This window comes from Hemicordylus capensis, chromosome 2 (genome assembly GCF_027244095.1).
Source record: "Hemicordylus capensis ecotype Gifberg chromosome 2, rHemCap1.1.pri, whole genome shotgun sequence".
NCBI lineage: Eukaryota > Metazoa > Chordata > Lepidosauria > Squamata > Cordylidae > Hemicordylus > Hemicordylus capensis.
In genome coordinates, this window is record NC_069658.1 from 245430192 (window position 1) to 245451100 (window position 20909).

The 20909-nt window shown below is 44.6% G+C and overlaps 1 protein-coding gene across 7 annotated transcripts; it reads left to right on the forward strand.

Annotated features, from left to right (window-relative positions):
• The first annotated feature begins 137 nt into the window (after window positions 1-137).
• Window positions 138-19403, forward strand: LOC128342599 (zinc finger protein 501-like). Of its 7 annotated transcripts, none has more exons than XR_008315094.1 (5): window positions 4796-4952; window positions 8267-9117; window positions 14447-14573; window positions 15794-18058; window positions 19164-19403. XR_008315094.1 is itself a non-coding variant. In XM_053290077.1 (4 exons), exons 2-4 carry the CDS (start codon window positions 8398-8400, stop codon window positions 17221-17223), a joined length of 2277 nt encoding a protein of 758 aa, XP_053146052.1. In that variant the 5' UTR covers window positions 138-165; window positions 8267-8397; the 3' UTR covers window positions 17224-18319. The 7 variants fall into 7 exon arrangements, 5 of the variants coding, with proteins under 5 accessions (XP_053146052.1, XP_053146050.1, XP_053146051.1 ...); XR_008315095.1 differs by having other exon boundaries at window positions 19167-19403; XM_053290077.1 differs by lacking the exons at window positions 4796-4952; window positions 19164-19403 and adding an exon at window positions 138-165 and having other exon boundaries at window positions 15794-18319.
• The last annotated feature ends 1506 nt before the right edge of the window (window positions 19404-20909 follow it).

The window sequence follows — 20909 nt, forward strand, 5'->3', positions numbered from 1 at the left end:
CAATTGGGCTCAGCACCTGATGGGCCTCAGAGCTAAGTCCTTGAATTGTTCTAGTTGTCCCCCTATGACCGGCATGCCAAATGTTTCTTCTTTCTCTGTTTTCCAGAAATGTCAGTCAGCAAGGAAGGAGAGAAGCAAGCTGACCAAGTGCAGGAATCCGTATTGGTATGACTGGAGAGCCTCAGATTTCATTATAAAAAGAACAAGTTTCTAGTCCTTATGGGATCTATGCTTGAAAGAGTGTAAGCAGTGTCTGGTGAAATCTTGAATGGGACAGAGATAGCTGCTGAATAAGATATTTGGTGGTCAGAAGGTTCAGGGCGGTGGTGGGGAAGTGGAATGAGATTAGAAGTGTGAGGAGGGGAAATGAAAAGGTAGGCAGTGCTTTCTGGTATGCTGTTGTGGAGATCTGTGTGCTTTGTGTTTATATTTCTAAAAAAAAAGATGCAGGTCTTCAAATCTGTCTGGAAATGCCATCCTATCAATTGGGACTCTTTTCCTCAAAACCCTGAGGTATGAGGTTTCTCTATAATTATTCAGAGATGGGAGGAATGCGCTCTGCATCTGCTCAGGAACACTGTCATCTAGTCTTATTGGCCAGTATCCTGACTATTGAAGTACCAGCCCTCCATGCAGACTAGCAACACTCTGCTGGTTGTGCAGGTGGAGGGATTTTCACCCATCTCCCTTGCCCCCCGAAGTGGGTCCCTGAGGGATGTGAGACCCACTTGCGGGTTTCAGGGAGTGCTTCTGAGGGCAGTGGAAAAATTCCCCCACCATGCGCTGGTGGTAGCAGCACGCACAAAGGGCCAGCATTAATCAGGATGTCAGCCATTCATTTTAAATCATTATACCCCACTTTTTAATTACGTTGATTCACACGGTGACTAACAGATATAAAGATATAACGTTGCAATAAAACTTCAAGGTGGTAATGAAACATCAACATCATAATTCAATCATAGTTGCATCCAATTATCAGGTAGAGGGAGGAAGCAACCTCTTAAAAAATGATGAAGGGACAGGATGGGAAAGGGAATTCCAAAGGCACAAGAAGCCATGAGCAAAAAGCCCCGGTTCCTCATTGCTGCCCACCAGGCTTCAGAAGGTGAGGAGACTCTGATCAAGGCCTTTGAATAAGATCCAAAAGGCTGAGCAGGTTCATGTTTGAATAGACAGCCCCTTAAGTACCCTAGTCCCAACCAATTAAGGCTTTAATTAAGTCCCAGCCAATCTTGGTATTTAAGAGAACACCTTCTTTGTTATGAACCCGGCCACCTCTTCAGGGGAGGTTCGTCTGAGGGTGCCACCGGCTCGTGTGAGCTTTCTCTGTAGTTGCCCTAGAACTGTGGGATGCACTTCCTGCTGAGATGAGAGCTGCTCCATCCCTGTTGGCTTTGGGAAAACAACTAAAGACACATCTCTTCAGCCAAGCTAATGGTGCAGAGGGGGAAATGACTTGATTAGCAAGCCAGAGGTTGCCGGTTCAAATCCCCGCTGGTATGTTTCCCAGACTATGGAAAACACCTATACTGGGCAGCAGCGATGTAGGAAGATGCTGTGAAGGGCATTATCTCACACTGTGTGGGAGAAGGCAATGGTCAACCCCTCCTGTATTCTACCAAAGACAATCACAGGGCTCCGGTTGCCAGGGTTCGAAACCGACTCGCCAACACACTTTACCTTACCTTTATGGGTATTTTAATTTGATATTTCTATATGTTTTAGTTGTTAAAAAATTTTGGATTTGTTTTATTGCTGTAAACCACCTAGAGACTTTGGTAGTGGGCGGTATACAAATCTGTTAGTTAGTTAATTAATTAATTAATAACTTTGGTCCCCAGATATTGTTGGACAATAATTCCCATCATCTCCAGCAACACTGGCTGAAGACCTTTGGACATCTGGGGGCCCGAGGTTGGAAACCCTGAGGTATAGGCTGCAAGGGCTCACACCAACACTTTGAATCAAGGAGCTGAACCACTGAACAATTGGGTACAGCGAGTGTCTGAAGTAGAAAGTTGAAGAATATTGATGAACGAACTAGCACGTTCAGCTTCATCAACCTTTTAGTCCAGACACTAACTTAACTGCTTCTACTTGAAGATGGTTCAGTACCAGGTTCAGACACTTTTCATGCTGAATAATATTGAATTATGGTGCAGCAATATAAATAAAAATGAATAATTAACTCTGTAATTTGATTTTAAAAGTGTTTTTTTGTTTGTTTAAACTATTTTGAAATTCCTAAGGATTACTAACAGAATACAGCAGGATGAGAAACAGGGAAATAATAAATGAATCACACCATTGCAAGTTGAGTGCTTGATTCTTGAATCAGTTTGAGCAGCATTTACCACTTTTCACATCTAGGGATTCAGTCCAAGATTTTAGGCTCAAGTTTGGCTCTGGTGCACTGAAAAAAGCTCTCTAAACCAGTTACTGCAGCAATGTTCAAACTTGGATCCCCAGATGTTTTGAGCTATAACTCCCATGATCCTCAAAGGTTTCCCTTCAAGCACAGTAAGGTAAAAGAATTTGCCCTGCACCAGTGGTGGCCAACCAGTGGGTCTCCAGCTGCTGTTGGACTACAGCTCCCATAACCCCCTGCTGCAACTGTGGCAACATCTGGAGATACTCATGATTGGCCACCCCTGGCCTCTACCATTTGGTTGGAATCCATTGGATTGATGGCCACCCTGAGGTTATAGGCACTGTTTTCTTTTGTCTTTTAAAAAAAAATTGCCTGTGAGTTATTAAGAAAAGTGTAAGTAGGACTGTGAACCCTCCAGGATTAGCCTAGAGTAGGGGTTCTCCAACTTGGATCCTCAGACTATAACTCCCGCTATCTGAAGGCCATTGTGGCTGGGACAATGGAAGTTGTAGTCCAAAAATGTTTAAGAACTGGCTGGAGCCTTCAGGAGTCAGTGCTGGTCTATAGGTAACTGTTGAAAGCTGTACTGGAGATTTCAATGGCTTTAAATTACTAATTGGCAGCAGGAGAGGATCTCCAAGATAGCTTGAGTCAGAGTTGGCATTCCTCCATGTAAGAACAAGTAGAAAGAAGTGGGCAGGGGTTGACAGAAAATAAAGAGGGAGGGGGAAACAAACATGGTAAAAGCAGTAGGTCCTATGTAGCAGTCACCTTAAGTGGCGCAGTGGGGAAATGCTTGGCTAACAAGCAGAAGGTTGCCGGTTCGAATCCCTGATGGTACTATATCGGGCAGCAGCAATATAGGAACATGCTGAAAGACAACATCTCATACTGTGCAGGAGGAGGCAATGGTAAACCCATTCTGTATTCTACTAAAAGAAAACCACAGGGCTCTGTGGTTGCCAGGAGTCAAAATCGACTTGATGGCACACTTTACCTTTTTTACCTATGCGGCAGGTTGGGTCTGCTTCATCTATGGACTAGTGTACACATAGCCCCAATATGTAGCTGGTACATGCTTCAAGGTTCAAGAGTGAGCTTTATAGAACCTATGGAAAACCTTATCTGTGAATCAGAGTCTGCACCTAGGAAGCTTCTGTCTACTGAGTCAGACCACTGGTCCATCTGGCTCAGTATTGTCTACTCTGACTGGCAACAGCTCTCCAGGGTTTCAGACAGGAATCTTTCTCAGCCGTACCATGCCAGGGATTGAACCTGGGATCTTCTGCATGCAAAGCAGATGCTTTCCCACTCAGCCTCATCCTTTACCTCTGCAAGCAGTTTCCACTCCCATAGTTAGGATTCTTAACTCAGACTGAAGCTATTTCCCCGGGGGAGGGGGGATTCCAACATTTTTCTTAACATCAAGCTGTTAAATTTTACAGAATTGCTTTCAAGAGTCTTATGGGGATTGATGCTGATTCCTGGAGTCTAGCCGAGGCCAATCCTGGAGATTTGTCAATCCATCTGTATTTTTTAATTTTATGTTTTATCTTTGAAGTAGAAAGATCCCCTGAATGGGCCGGCCTACTTGTATGCATGTTCAGAGAGCCTTTGACTTACTGCTAACCCAGGGCAGGGTGTCTGCATCTGGACTGGGCTCTCTCCTAACCCAAGCCAAGCGTGTGTTTCCGAAACCCGACCTGCCATTTCTGCTTCTCTTTAGTCTTCTGTGACATATCAGCCTGATATACAGACTCTTCCTTCACCATGCCCCTGATATTATCAGGGGCATGGTGAAGGAAGAGTGTGTATATTGCAATCTTTATTGGGTTAATCCACAGCAATGTCATTACAGTTCCCATTTTACAGATGGAAAATATTTTTTGATTGTGTTTTTTATATTTATGGATTTATTATATAAGATTGTGAGCCCCTTTGGGACAGGGAAACTTTGTCTTATTCTTTTTCCTATGTAAACCACTTTGAGAACGTTTGTTGTTGAAAAGCAGTATAATAATAATAAGAAATAATATTTAATAATAAAAAAATAGGAAGAGAAAGAAGAAGAATTGAGGCTGAAGATTTTTGTACACTGCTACTCCCGAGGCTACATTGTTTAACGAGAGAGTGCTCAGCTGCTAAGCATTTAACTAATTACTGTATAAGAATGGCACAGGTTAAAGAGGAGTTAAGTTGCTTATCATTAGTGGCAACAGAAGCACAAGAGCCAGTTCAAGTAGGAAAGAAGGACGTTGGCAACCTTTCAACTGGCTATATCCTGGACTTTGGGAAAAGCCCCGCCGCTCCTACAGGAGAACTTAAAGCTTCTCGTCTCTTTCCTGTGAGTTCCTCGAGGGGTTAAAGCCACTGAGTTTGCCGTTGCTAGAGAGACCAAAGGAGGAACTTGAGTCTCATTTGGGGAGAGGACGCTAGATGGCTTGCAAGTTCCTTCCTGTTGCTGGGGGAGGAGAAATAGGTTAGTTGCAAAAAAAAGGGTTTGCATGTTGCATTGGCATCCAGCTTTAAAGGATTTGCATTGCACTAGTGCTGCAGGAGGGGGGGTCCTTTTGCAAAGGTGAGTTATTGATCTGTGGGGGAAGGTGATGCAGGTGCAAAAATAATTAAATATTAATTATAACTTAATATTGAGAAGTAATAATAGAAGGAGATAAATTACAGAAAGGAGAAAATAAATTTTGAGCTCCTACCTGAATAATAACAAGCATGTATATGTCTCAGTACAGTGCTTTCCAAACACACACACACACACACACACACACACACACACACACACACACGGGGTACAATCCTTGCTATGGAATAAGCCCCACAGAATGCAGTGCGACCTGTTTCTGAGTAATCAGGCATGTATCGCATTGCACTGCATGTGTGCAAACTTTTCCAGTTTGTTATCCCTGTAATGCATTATATCGGAGAGCTGAGGAACTTAGGAAGTTGCCATATACTGAGTCAGGCCATAGGTCCATCTAGCTCAGTACTGTCTACTCTACACAGACTGGCAGCGGCTTCTCCAAGGTTGCAGGCAGGAATCTCTCTCAGCCTTATCTTGGAGATGCTGCCAGGGAGGGAACTTGGAACCTCCATCCCCTGAGGGGAATATCTCACAGTGCTCACACTTCTAGTCTCCCATTCATATGCAACCAGGGCAGATCCTGCTTAGCTAAGGGGACAAGCCATGCTTGCTACCACCAGACCAGCTCTCCTCTCCTGTTGTGGCCAAGAGAATCAGTTGTGATCTGTGACATTGCAGATTAAGGCAGTCCTTTCATGAAGCAGGTGAAGCAGTTGTCTTGGGATGGCAGATTACTGGGGTGCCAACTGGGTGGCAAGATGCCCCTCGGCTGTTGCCATCAGATGAGCTCTTCATGACCGACTGGATCCTTACAAGCTTAGAAGGGAGGGTCGGGGAGAAGGCTGCCCTCCTCTCCTCACATGCAAGGCAAGAGGGATGAGGAGAGAAGGGGAGATTGCAGGCAACCTTCCCTCTTCCCTGTCCCTTGTGCTACTTTCAGAGCATACAAGGTTTGAAAAGGGGCTGGCTGCCGACCAGGGGTGTGGGGCAAGACAGCTTGCAATCTCTTGGGCCACCAGTGTTATGGGTTCGAATCTGTCATGGACTCATTGATGGTCTTCGATAAGACAGTTCCTCAGCTCTAAAGCTGCAATGAGGGGCCTACCTTGGAGGGTCGTTTAAGGGTGCCTGTGCAGTTCCTTCTTGAACTCTTGAAATATGCTCTTATCAGTGCTAAGTTAATACACCATCCTTACAACCTCCCTGTAAGGCTGGCCTATATTAGTATCAGGTGGTGTCCTTGAAGCCAATTCTTTGTTTTCTGAGACAGGCTTTGGATGGCTGCTCTGGTGGCCATGTGTTATGTTAAAATATTTCTTGAAATGTTAAGATAAAAAATAAATTCTTCTCCATGGTCTCTCTCTGAGCATCCAAATACTTTTCTTTTTAGAAAAGCATTTTAGTTTTTATTTGCAGTTTGCATCTAGTGGGTTCTTAAATTTTTTCTCCATCTGATTATATGATCTCATTTTTTATGGGAATTTTATTAAATTATATCTTATCAATTTTATTGGTTTATTAATTTCATGAGCTGCCTTGAGCAGTATTGTACTGGATGGCAGGATAAAAATATTTTAATAAAAATTTTAAAATGGTGCAATAGTGAAATTAATAACATTCAAGTCTTACTCAAACTTCATTTGGGGGCAGCTAAAAATGTATGAAGCCACCTAATGGCGCATTGGGAAATGACTTGACAAGCAAGCATGAGGTTGCCAGTTCGAACACCTATATCGAGCAGCAGCAATATAGGAAGATGCTGAAAGGCATCATCTCAGACGCGCAGGAGATGGCAATGGTCAACCCCTCCTGTATTCTACCAAAGACAACCACAGGGCTCTGTGGGCGCCAGGAGTCGACACCAACTCAATGGCACACTTTACGTTTAAAAATGTATAGCAATTAGAATTCATTAAATGTATATCCTATTAATTCGTGTTTAATTCTTATATATTTTACTGCTTTTAATATGCTGTGAAACACCTTGGGATTCCTTTTTTTTAATAAAGGACTGTGTGTGTGTGTGTGTGTGTGTGTGTGTACATATATAATTATTATATATAACAAATAAATATGTTAGAATCACAAGGAGACCAGGAAACCCTAAGGTTATGTCGGAAGCTGCTTTCTGTTGAGTAAGATGTTAAGTGGGAGTGGCTCTCAAGGGTTTTCTTTCCAAGCCGTTCCTGGAGATGCCAGGGATTGAACCAGGGACCTTCTGCATGCAAAGAGGAGGCTCTGCCACTGTGTTCTGAATGCTCCAGATGAATACATGAAGCTGCCTTCTGCCTAGTCAGCCCCGTGGTCCACTGAGCAGGGGGCTGGACAAAGACCTTCAAGCTCCCTTTTAGCTCTAAAGTTCTGTGAGATTTACCTAAACTGCCTGGCATGGGAGACTGTTGCATTAATGTCAACAGCTTACCTCCAAAGCAGTGTTCCCTCTGACAGGGATTCCCAGATGTTGTTGACTACAACTTCCAGCATCCCCAGCTGCAATATCCTTTGCTTGGGGATTATGGGAGTTGTAGTCAACAACATCTGGGAATATCTGTTAGAGGGAACACTGCTCTGAAGATAAAGGATGGAGCATTATGCCGAGGAATGCTGAACCTTGGGATTGTTTTTAACGAAAGGTGGTATATAAATTTAAGAATAAATAAATAAAAACGAGAGGTTGACTGTTTTAGGAATGCCTGCTCAATAAATGGAGGAGGTCACGAATTCCTTAATCTAGGTTAATTGAATTGCAGTAAATTACAGCTATCGGGTTACCAGGTGTAGTTCGGATTATGTGATGACGTGTGTTGCAGGGCAGAAACATTTTTTAAAAATTGTTTCTTTTAAATGTGAAGTTTGTAGTGTGTGTGTGTATGTATATATATATGTGTGTATATGTGTGTGTGTGTGTGTGTGTGTGTGTATGTGTATATATATATATATATATATATATATATATATATATATATATATATAATGAATGATTATTGGCTGGATCCAGGCTACATTGCTCCTGGATAGTCCTATTGAAACCGAGTCCTTTAGTATAACTCCCGAGAGGACTGTTGAGTAATTTAGTAACTTACTGCTGAAGGTACTGTTGAGTAACTTAGCCATTGATTTTTTAAATTATTATTGTAACATTTTATATCCCAGTTTTTTTCAAAAGAATTCAAGGCAATGAAAAAATATAATAATAATAATGGGGGGAAACCAAGAAAATAAAACGTATTATGAAATTAATAAAATTATAAAAAATGTGTTTGTCTTTTGTTTTATTATGGTTGTGTGTCATGTAGGCCCCCCGTGAGGCCAGAACCAGAAACTGACCATAGTCGTCTGTGATATCAAGACCCTGAAGTGCTAAGGTGGAAAAGGCAAGGTGAAGACAGCTGAGCTGAAGTCTTATTCTCGATCTCTGGAAGAGAAAATGGCTTCTGAGGAGGTGGCGGCTGCCCCGCTGGGTCTCCAGGACTGCTTTCTGACAGAGCGGGTGGGTGACAACATGGCGGAGCAGAGCCCCCGAGAGCAAAGAGATGCTTCTGAGGGAACCAGAATCTCCAACCATGTTTCCCTGGTGAAAAATGAAGGGCTGCCGACGTGTGAGGAGCCCCACTGGAGGCAGGAGGCCGTGGAGGCAGCGGAAACGCCCCGGCCAGAACCAGAAAACGCCCAGTTCCCAGACCCCCTATGCTGGGACGATATATTTCTGCCCTCTGTGGAGAAGGCCGCTGACGGCCAACCAGGAAAGTGGATGTCTCAGCTCATGCCAGGCCTCAAAGAAGAAGCTCAGTTTGAGAACAGGGAAGTGGGAGACTATGGGAAGGTGAAGGCGGCCATCTTGCGGGTGGATGCCATCAGCACAGAAGTCCAGCGGCAGCACTTCCGGCGGTTTCAGTACAAGGAGGAAGACGGTCCCCGTGAAGCCTGCAGCCGGCTGTGGTTCCTTTGCCACCGGTGGCTGAAGCCAGAGAGGCACACGAAGGAGCAGATCCTGGAGCTGCTGATCTTGGAGCAGTTCTTGGCCATCCTGCCAGCAGAGATCCAGACCTGGGTCAAAGATGGCTGCCCGGAGACCTGTGCTCAGGCAGTCACTTTGGCAGAGGATTTCCTGCTGAGGCAGCAGGAGCCTGAGAGACCAAAGCAGCAGGTATCGTTTTCGCAGCCTCATAACTACAGGGTATCTCAGATGCTGGTGACGGGAAGCAGAGCATTTGGGGGCCGTTCGTGTCTGCTGACTACCTGTCTCTCATGGATCATTATGGGAGCAAAATTGTATAAAGGTATCTGTGTGAGGCTGTAGTTGCAAAAATCAGATACACAGGTTTTCTGGGAAATTTTGAACTGAAAAAATGTCCTCATGCAATTTTTTCTTATTGGCATTCCACCACCACCCACCCAGGAAATGTTACTGTTCAAATTTTTCTGATAGTCTAAATAGATTGAGTTCTGATTTGGTATGTTATATGACATATATTTAGTTTTTAAAAGCCAACACCACCATAAAAAGCCAACAACACCTGTGCATCTCAGGTGCGCCTTCTCAGAGTTCTGGGCCCAGGAGAGGTACGTGGGGGGTCTGGGCTTGTGAGAGGGCCTTCTCTGTCACAGCCCCCTCCTTATGGAACACCTTTTATTTTATTTTATTTTATTTTACATATTTATATACTGCCCCAAACCAAGGTCTCAGGGCAGTTCACAACAAAGCAATAAACAAAACATTAAAATCAATTAAAATTCTAAAAACAATTTAAAACAAATCAATAAACAGTCTAAAATTTAAAAAGTTTGCCTCCTGAGACTCGTAATGCCCATTTTCTTCTGTCTATTTCGTTTTTAACATGTGTGTGGGGGGTGTTCTTCTTTGTTTTTCCTTTTCTTTCTCCCTTCCCCTCCCCTCCCCCGTCTTCTCTTGTCTTTGTTGTTGTTTTAATTTATGAAAACTGCCTCGAGCCTAAGGAAGTCAGGAGGTCAATAAATTTGCAAAATAAATAAATAAATATTGCCCTTTACAAAGCAGTAAAGCATATACAGGTGAAACTCGGAAAATTAGAATATCGTGCAAAAGTCCATTAATTTCAGTAATGCAAATTAAAAGGTGAAACTGATATATGAGACAGACGCATTACATGCAAAGCGAGATAAGTCAAGCCTTAATTTGTTATAATTGTGATGATCATGGCGTACAGCTCATGAAAACCCCAAATCCACAATCTCAGAAAATTAGAATATTACATGGAACCAAGAAGACAAGGATTGAAGAATAGAACAATATCGGACCTCTGAAAAGTATACAGTGTACTGTGCTTGATTGGCCAGCAAACTCGACTGACCTGACCCCATAAAGAATCTATGGGGCATTGCCGAGAGAAGGATGAGAGACATGAGACGAAACAATGCAGAATTGCTGAAGGCCGCTAATGAAGCATCCTGGTCTTCCATAATACCTCATCAGTGCCACAGGCTGATAGCATCCATGCCACGCCGCATTGAGGCAGTAATTGCTGCAAAAGGGGCCCAAACCAAGTACTGAATACATATGCATGCTTATACTTTTCAGAGGTCCGATATTGTTCTATTCTTCAATCCTTGTCTTCTTGGTTCCATGTAATATTCTAATTTTCTGAGATTGTGGATTTGGGGTTTTCATGAGCTGTACGCCATGATCATCACAATTATAACAAATTAAGGCTTGACTTATCTCGCTTTGCATGTAATGCATCTGTCTCATATATCAGTTTCACCTTTTAATTTGCATTACTGAAATTAATGGACTTTTGCACGATATTCTGATTTTCCGAGTTTCACCTGTATGTGCCATCTCACACACTTCCTGGGGATAAACATTAATTGCAACTTTGAAATGTCCTACCTTGCCTCCTATTGCATTGGCCTTCATTCGTCGTTATTAATGTATTTTATGAAACAATGACTTTTTTGAAATGGAAAAATGTCCATGGAAAAACAGCGTACGGGGAATTTTTTCAAATCATTTTCTGTTTTGAAAAAATTTCCCTGGAACATTTTCAACCCCACGTTTCTGGCAGAAATACAGTCTGGCCACTTTTGTCGCACTGTGTAGAGAACAGCCAACTTGTAGTTTCTCCCAAAATATGTTTATTCAGAAGTTCAGTGGGAGAGCTGTCAAAGGCAAAAATGTATTCTATTGGATGTATGAAGTGAACTTGGAACAGGATGGGTCGTAACTTTTATACAAAGCCATTGGTTGTATTCTGTTACAGTCTGAGCTGGGAAAGCAATGCTGAGAGTTTTCTGGATATTTTTTCTGGAAATGTTTCATAGGATAAGGACACAGGAAGCTGCCTATACCAAGTCAGATCATCTGGCTCAGTATTGACTACACTGACTGGCAGCAGCTCTCCAGGTTTCAGGCTGGAGTCTTTCCTAGCCCTACTTGGAGATACCTGGGACTTTGTGCATGCGAACCAGATGCTCTCTACCACTAGCCCCAGTCCCAAGATGCTATATTCCAGTGCCCTGAATTGATTTGGATTTGACTGAGCATGTTTGGCTGCAATTAGTAAACAAAACACTTTAAAAGTGCATTTTGTGTTTCTTTTACAAAAAGAAAACACCATTTTTATTTTTATTTTAGATTGTGAGCTCTTTGGGGACAGGAAGTCATCTTATTTATTTATTATTTCTCTATGTAAACCACTTTAGAAATTTTTGTTGAAAAGCAGAATATAAATAGTTGTTGTTGTTGTTGTTGCTGTTGTTTTTACAGGCTAGCTCAGCGGTGCACAACTCAAATGCCCCTGTGGGCCGGAACTATCCATGCCTTGGTGTGCAGGGGTAGAGTTGCCATGCCCCCTGAAATTCCAGGTTTCACCAGGATTTTAAATATTGATTGCTTAGCCCACCCAGATTCACCAGGATTCAGCTTACATTTAAAAAAAAAAAAGCTAAGCTCTAATCCAGAGTTATGGAGCAAAACGTGCAGTCACTATTCTGCTCAAAAATAATTTTGAGCCAATTTACATAATATGCAAATTAGGCACTCGGATTTGGAAAGCTAGAATATGGCAACCCTGTGGGTGGGGGCAAGGTCAATTTTCAGTGCATTAATTGTTACACTAAAATTAATTATTAAAAATATTAATGAAAGTGAGGGGGCAGATGTTTGGAGGCGGAGGGGTGGGGGGAGAGCCAGAGCCAGGGGAAAGATGGATGGTCAGGCTCTGGCCCAGGGACTGGGGACATTTTGGTCTCAAGCGACCAGCTGCATTGAGCCACTTCTGCTCATCAGCAGGGTAGTCCAAGAACTCTTAAGAACATAAGAGCAACCCTGCTGGATCAGGCCCAAGGCCCATCTAGTCAAGCATCTTGTTTCTCACAGTGGCCCACCAGATGCTGCTCTTCATGGCTCCTGACGTTGCTGCAGGATATTCCTTCTTAGGAGCCATCAAAAAAGGTCCCTGTGGTCTGGATCTGACCCAGGGCCTTACGTTGTGCAGGCCCGTGTAAACGAAATATCTGAGTTCTGTAATGCAGCCTTTCATTCCAATTGTCCTTAGAATTTATCAAATGTTGTTGTTTTGACCTTGAGGTGCTCTGAGCTCATGGGATAGAACAGAATGTCAACCAAATAAATAAATATAAAATCTCTTGAGGACTGATGGGCCTTGACTGTTGGAAGAAGAAAGTTTGATGCATGACCTGTCTTGGAAACTTTGAAAGAGCTGCCTCTAATAGTGGCCGACACGATGAGTTCCATTGAAATTAAAAGGACAAATTAGGCCATGTCAGACTTGTCCTTTTAATTTCAATGGGGCTTCTTTGACTAACATCCAACCCATCGGAGAGCTTCTGGGAAGCCCATAAGCAGGCGTTGCTGGCAATAGCCCCCTCATTAGTAGCAGGTATTCAGAGGCACATGACCTCCAAATATAGGAGGACTCAAATATTTATTTATTTTTACATTTATATCTCGCTCTTTCTCTACGGAGCCCAGAGCAGTGTGTACAGAGCGATGTTTATCCTCACAACATCCCTGTGAGGTAGATTAAATATCATCTCATGTGAGCCTGAGAAGAGTGAGGAGGGCTGTAGGTCAGTGGCAGTGCATCTGCTTTGCATGCCAGAGGCCCCAGGTTCAGTCCCCAGCATCTCCTGGCAGGGCCAGGGAAAACCCTGGTCCGGAATCTTGGAGAGCTGCTGCCAGTCAGTGTGTAGACAGCACTGAGCTAGGTGGACCAAAGTCTCTGACTCAGTATAAGACAACTTCCTATCTAAGCACTAAGGACAGAAATGATGAGATTTGCACATGCATACTTGGGGCTAGGACCATAGCTGAGTGGCCGGGCACCTGCTTGGCATGCAGACGTCCCCAGTTTAATCCACGGCTGGAAAATGTGTGAAATGCTGAAGAGCTGCTGCCAGTCAGTGTAGGCAATACTGAAGTAGATGGTCTCAATTGGAATAAAGTCGCTTCCTATGCAACCTTTAGGGAATGGGGTGGTAGCTCCCTTTTAGAACATCTGTTTTGCATGCAGAAGGGCCTAGATTCAGTCCCTAGCATCTCCAGGTAGGGCTGGGAAAGGTGCATCTGATACCCTGGAGAGCTGCTTCTTGTTGGTGCAGACAATTCTGAGCAAAAAACAAAGGCCTGATTCAGTCTAAGGCAGCTTCTGATGTGGACTGCTTGCTCTGATCCAGCAGAACCCGGCAAAGGTCCATCTAGTGCAGCATCCTGCTTCCTTCAGTAGTCAGTCGATGCTTCTAGGAATCCCACCAGCAGATCATGACAGCAGCCGCCGCCGCCATCCTCTGTGTATAAATACTGAGTATTAATAATATGAATGATTTTCTTCTGTGGAAAGGAAAAGCTTTGAGATTATTTTAATGAAAAGTGGTATATCCATCTAACATTGAATGAATGAATGAATGAATGACTTGAACCCCCCTTCTGATCCCACTAATTGCAGTCCTACCGGGTAGGGTTGAAACTGCCTTTCAAGAGAACTGGTCTTGTGGTAGCAAGCATGAATTGTTGTTACCTTTGCTAAGCAGGGTCTGCCTTGGTTTGGATTGGGATGAGTGTCTACTTGTGGGTGCTGAAAGGTATTCCCCTTGGAGGACGGGGCTGTAGGTCAGTGGAAGAGCATCTGCTTGCATGCTGAAGGTCCTTGGTTTAATACCTGGCATCTCCAGGTGGGGCTGGGAAAGACCCCTGTCTGAAATTTTGGGGAGTCTCTGCCAGGCAGTGTAGACAATACTGAAGTAGATGGACCTCTGGTCTGACTTGTTATAAGGCAGCTTCCTATGTTGCCTGATGGCCGTCCAAGGGAAGGATTCCATCTTCCTCCAGACACCACTGCTCATCCTCTGAATGGATGCTGGACTAGATAGGAATGAATGAACTGGAATGGATGCTGAAAACAGGATGCTGGACTAGATGGGCCTTGGGCCTGATCCAGCCGGGCTGTTCTTATGTAACTTCCTTTGTGCTCTTTCAGGTGCCTGGGTTGCTTGAGGCTGCAGATGTGAACTGCCCCAAGGAAGACATGGCTCTGTTGGATGCTGACCAGAGGCCACTGTGCTTGGAGGTGAAGCAGGAGAGTGTTGTGGATGACGGCTCATTGGGTAAGGTTTGTGTTGATATCAAGGGTTTGGTGCATCCCTGATCTCTTTGGCTGACGTCCAAACTTGTGAAGCACTTACGGCAGTGGTAGTCACTATTTTTCAAGTGGGGACCACTTTGACAGAAGACCTTCAATGTGAGAGCCATTTCCTACTGCACTGTACTGCTCTTTCCCCAGTGTCAGGTGGGAGCTTTAAGGTAAATAGAGCCCTTTCAAGCCCCAGCAATGTCTGGGACCTGTAGTCTTTTGCAGTGTTTCTCCTATAGAGCTCTGTGGGGGAAGTCCTTGTGCACCTTCCAAGATGGCACTGGGGCTTGAGAGAGGGCTCTCTTTCTCTTAAAGAAGCCCCACCAGCTCGGGGCAAAGTGCAGCAGTGTGCGGTGGGAACAGTCATCTCCTTGTGGCATTTTATATTGCAAGGGAAGTTTGTGGAAGAACACAATTTCAGGATTTGGCGCAGCAATGTGATTTTCTTGTGGGTGCACAACGTGGTTGCTCAAGCACTTCGTTAGTCTGGATGTCCGCTTCTCTCTTATTTTTGGCCAGAAGGTGGGGCTATGAATGTTATAGGTCTTCTCATTCCTATCCATAAGGACTAGAATCTTTTTTTGTGTGTACGTGTATTTAAGCAATCAAAATGTAGATTCTCAGGAAGCTCAAATCCTTTCCTTTTCCTTTTCCTTCTCCACTTGCGTGGAGTGACAGAATTGGACACAGCTCCACAACATGTAAGGCCACAACCTGCACACACTTGCTTGGGCGTAGGTCCATTGAATGTAACGGGGCTTACTCCTGAGTAAGCATACACAGGGTTGTACTGTAGGTCAGGCTGAAGGAATCCTTCTGGGCCATCACTTCACACCATCATAATTCAATGTGCTGAAATCCACAGCTCTCAGCATTTGCTGTGAATGGAGAGGGGGCATGTGCGGAGGGACTGGATTGGGGATGGGGGGCATGAAACACAACCCTTTCCCAAGTCAGCAGGACAAAGTACACAACCAGCCTCCCTCGTTTAGTATTGCAAGATTTGACTCCCAAGATGTGAACCTGCAGTGCATTCTTGTATCCTCTGCATGCCTCTTCTGGATTTAAATAATCTCCTTATAGCTCTTGGCTAAAACATATAGAACGTGTCAGTGAATAATTGTTGCACATACCAAGTATTGTGATCGGTGCTGACACAACACTGTTTTTTGGGCTTTCTCGCTTTTCTCTCAGGTAACATATCCATGAGCGAGGACAATGGAGTGAGTCCCCAGCCAGAACCGTCTGAACCGAAAGAGTCATGTGGGACATTGGAGGGCAGCGCTGAGGAGACGTTTTCCACATTTTGCACACCGGAGGATGTGTCCGAAGATCAACAGAGACCAGACAAGCCACAGGAAAAGCCATCAAGGAAGAGAGTACGAAAATCCGTTCCATTGGTGGGTGGCCATGAAGATCTCAGTGTAGCCATGACAGAAAAGGAAGCCAACGAGAGTGAGACACCCGTGAAGATCATAGTGTACGAAGAAAACTTCAGCCAGAGTTCAGATCACACAGGAGAGAAAATTCACAAATGTTTAGTGTGTGGCAAGAGCTTCAGTCTTAGATCACGCCTTATTGTCCACGAGCGAACCCACACGGGGGAGAAACCGTACACATGTTCCGACTGTGGGAGAAGTTTCAGTGTGAGCTCGAGCCTCATCGCCCACCGGAGAACCCACACAGGAGAGAAACCCTACAAATGCTCTCACTGCGCCAAGAGCTTCAGCGTGAAGTCGGGGCTGATCGCTCATGAGAGAACCCACACAGGAGAGAAACCCTACAAATGCTTGTACTGCAGCAAAAGCTTCCGTCGCAATTCAGGCCTCGTTAGTCACCAGAGAATCCACACTGGGGATAAGCCGTACCAGTGCTCTGTGTGTGAGAAAAGCTTTAGCGACATCTCAAACCTTATCACCCATCACAGAATCCATACAGGGGAAAAACCCTATAAATGCTTGGAGTGTGGGAAAAGTTTCAGTCAGAGTTCATACCTCAATAGCCACCAGAGAATCCACACGGGAGAGAAGCCATACGAATGCTCCGAATGTGGGAAAACATTTAGCGTGAGTTCTCGCCTGAGGAAGCATCAGAGAAGCCACACAGGCGAGAGACCGTTTATATGTTTGGACTGTGGGAAAACCTTCAGCGAGAGCTCGGATCTCCTTGCTCACGAGAGGGCGCATACAGGGGAGAAGCCCTATAGGTGTTCATTCTGTGGCAAGAGCTTTTTGCGCAGTTCAGAGGTGGTTAGTCATGAGAGAATCCACACGGGCGAGAAACCATACCAGTGCTCCGAGTGCGGGAAAAGCTTCAGTGTGAGCTCTCGCCTAAGTGCCCACCGAAGAATCCACACAGGAGAGAAGCCATTTCAGTGCATGGTTTGCGAGAGAAGCTTCAGCTACAAATCCCATCTCATTACGCATCAGAGGATCCACACCGGCGAGAAACCCTTCCAGTGCTCCGTCTGTGGGAAGAGTTTCCGTGGGAGCTCCAGCCTTGTTGCACACGAGAGAACGCACACAGGGGAGAAACCATATCGGTGCTTGGACTGTGGGAAAAGTTTCACCCAGAGCTCAAACCTTATTAGCCATCAGAGAATCCATGCAGAAGGCAATTCCTGAAAAATGGGTGAACCTCCATTGGTTAATCTAATCCTGCCCCCTTCCTCCACTTTTTAACAAGACTTGGTTGCTTGGTACTTTATTTAGTGACCTGTCTTTTCTCCGGAAGGGGCATTTCCGGAAGCTACACACAAGCAGCGAATGCATGCATATCATCAATACAAAGCCCTTTAAAGCAAAGAGGGATGTGGCAGGTCAGTCCAAACCAAAATGGATGGCCCTTGGTCAACGCACAATATTTGCCCTGTAGAGAGAGAGATGCATTGAGTACATATGAGGACTGGCAGTTAGAAAGCTCATTTATCTGTTTTGCCTCTCCTGGCCCAGTTTCTCAGCTCTTTTAGAAATATTTCCTACTCTCCAAAAAGAGGGAGGAAGGATTCCTCCAGGCTTGTACAGATTGTTCAGAAAAGAAGAGAAGACACCCATTGAAATCAACAAAGGGAGACCTCATTTTTCAAAGCCAGGCTTAACCGCTTTCCAGTTACTGCCACACTATCTATAAAACAAGAACCCTACCAGACCAGTTTAACCTTGCTCTGAAAAGGGACTAGTTCTGTTGAACAGAAAATGTTCTTGAGAAAGACGACACGAGCCTGCTTCTGAAACTGAGCATTTGCTGCCGTCTCCAAGCAGTTGAAACGCAAAGGGGGATGAATCCTCACACTTTCAGAATCCTGTGCTTTCGACTTTTTAGTTTCCACTTTAAAGGTAGCATTCTTTTTTACACGCCTCAAAAACCGAGTGCCTCTGATGTGGGGAAAATGAGATGGCTGTTAGATGCTGGAAGCAGATGGCAACAAAGAGAGAGAGATAGCCAGAGAGAAGTATTTAGGTGAATGTTTAATCTCGCCCCTCCACCCCCACCACTTCATTAACAAAGGGCCAATTCATACAGCCTGCAGAATCAAGTTGGAAAGTTTCTTTGGACGTACGACTTCAGGCTATGGGGTGGTAGGATTCATGTTCTCAATTTCTATTAATAATTAAATAATAAAATCATCAGTGTTTGGGTCACACAAGCCTTGTAGCTGAGTGTCAAGACAGAGCACACATTTTCCTAATAAATAAACATAAAATATTGACATGCTCACTAGCATTGTGTGTTGGAAATATCCTTGCATGTTGCTAAATAGCATGTAAAAATCAGGCTTGTTTGACTTCTCTTTGACATGCTAGATTTCTACATGCAGGTGGTGATGATTTTCCCATATGGGGGGCAAGGAAGTTAAATGTGTGGGTTTTCCCCTTCCTCTTTGAGTAGGAAGTGGTACAGTCCAGGGAAGGTCTTACCAAAAGATTTTGCAGATTGTAGAGATTGGCTAGAAGTTTGGGTGATTTTGTTTTATAGTTGTCAATAGAGAGAGATAATTAGTTGGGATAATTTTCTTGAGCAAACTTAGAGAAAGTGGGAATGGGGGAGCTGGCAAACCTGGGAGATGAATTAGGGGAGGGGAATCCAATGTGAGGATTCAAGTTTATCTTCATTTTTTAAAAAAATGGAGCAAAATTCCAAATCATCCAAAAAGGGAGCATCTTGGGTTGGCTGGCATGTCAATGATTTTAAAGAAAATTAGTTTGTGTATTTTTGAGTCCCATCAAATCACTGGGACTGTGGGTTGGTATTGTTGATTTTTCTCTGCTCAAATGATATAGACATGATATGCAGATTGAAGAGGGATGCATACATTGGACTTCCAGATCAGTCTGATGTGAAACTCTTCTGGATTGCTTCACTGCCTCTTAACTAAAGATCAAGGGTAGCCTTAACCAAAAGCTTCCACCTTATGAAGAGGCGCAGCCTTGGTAAATCTCTCTATTCTAAAACCCCAAGTAAGGACACAAAAAAGCCGAACCAGCTCTTAAGACCACTGTTAAAAACAGGAACAATTAGCATTCCATAATTTAAGCCTGAAGCACTTGTATCCTCTTGATTTCAGCAGGCGTTGGGTGTGCAGACTATTTCCCCGGGATTACGGATGTCTTCTCTACCTGTTCAGTCTCACTCTGAAAACAGCACCAGCATCACGAAACTGTTCCTGGTTCTATAAACTAGTTGCCTGCATCCTGTTAAGTTGGAGGTGGGGAGAGAGACCTTTGAGTTGTCCAAAGACAGTTAACCCGAGAGAGAGATATCTTTTCTTTTTCATGCTGAAATAAAATTTCTGTTTGCAGTTGCATCTGAGTGAGTGTGTGTGAGTGTGAGACAGACACAGACACCACGTTCCAATTTGAGGGGACCCACATCAAGATGCCCTCCAGTGCAGGGCAGTCCAAGAAATTCTCCCGCCTGAGTTGAAGACAATAGAACATCTGTGGGCAAGTGCACCCTCTGTGCCTCTCCTCAGGCCTGTGCTTGAGGCGACTACCTCACATTGCTCCAGTGTGCCCCCCAAATTTTACTGGGAAGGCCTGCCTATGCAGCGGGGGCAGTACTGAGTGAGGCTGTTCTCACAATGGAGAGAAACCGGGAGGCTAAGGGAGCCCAGCCCAGTTTCCCTCCATCGTGAGAACCACCAGGCTTGTGGGCGAGCCTGGTGGCTCAACAGTGGCTAGCCTGCCTTAAGAAACCCTCCCCTAAAACGAGGTTAGCTCGCTCTGCTCACCCCGTTTTACTGATCGTGTCCTGCCACGGCTCCATGCTGCAGAAATACACAAGTAGATCCCCGACCAGGAGACTACAACAAGCCTCCCGGCCTCAGGGGAGGCCCCCGTACACTCGTACGTGTGTGTGTGTGCGTGCGCATGCATGCATGCATGCATGGACACTAACTTAGATGCTTAGATCCTCCATTGTGCTTAGGTACAGTGTTGCTTCCTCCTGCTTCAGACCCCCCCTGCACCCAGTTGTTGCTTTGAACTTTGATGGAGAGGAGAGCTGGTCTGGTGGTAGCAAGCATGACTTGTCCCCTTAGCTAAGCAGGGTCTGCCCTGGTTGCCTAGGATTGGGAGACTTGGTGTGTGAGCACTGGAAGATATTCCCCTCAGAGGATGGAGCCGCTCTGGGAAGAGCAGAAGGTTCCAAGTTCCCTCCCTGGCTTCTCCACGATAGGGCTGAGAGAGATTCCTGCTTGCAACCTTGGAGAAGCCGCTGCCAGTCTGTGTAGACAATACTGAGCTAGATAGACCAATGGTCTGACTCAGTATATGGCAGTTTCCTATGCTAGGACTTCCAGGGGCCATTCGGTCCCTGATCCCCACCACTCGTACCGGATCCATGACAGAGCCAGTAGTTGTGTGGGTGGCCGATCCGGCCGCCCAGGGATGGCTCTTTGCTCACAGAGTTATTTTCCACACATTGATCGTGTGGAGAGCCTCAGTATGCATTTGAAACATTTATCTCTTAGGGTGGCTTCCAGTACTATGATCACTAATATAAAAACAACACGCCAATAAAAACCTTCAGTAATTTAAAAATGCTGGTCAGCACAAATATAATTTTTTTAAGAAAGAAGCTTGAGAGAAATGCTGACATCTGGATGAAATTTTCATGAGTAGTTCCATTGAAGTTAGTCATGACTGACTTGTAGTAAATTTAGTCTGTATGTTGCCCATCAAAACCAGTGTTCAGCTAACACACATAAAAGCTTGTTTAAATAAAAAGGTCTTCACAAGATTTCTGAAAGGGGAGAGAAGGAGTCAAATGAGCCTCTTTGTGAAGGGAATTCCACAGGGAGGGTGGCCAC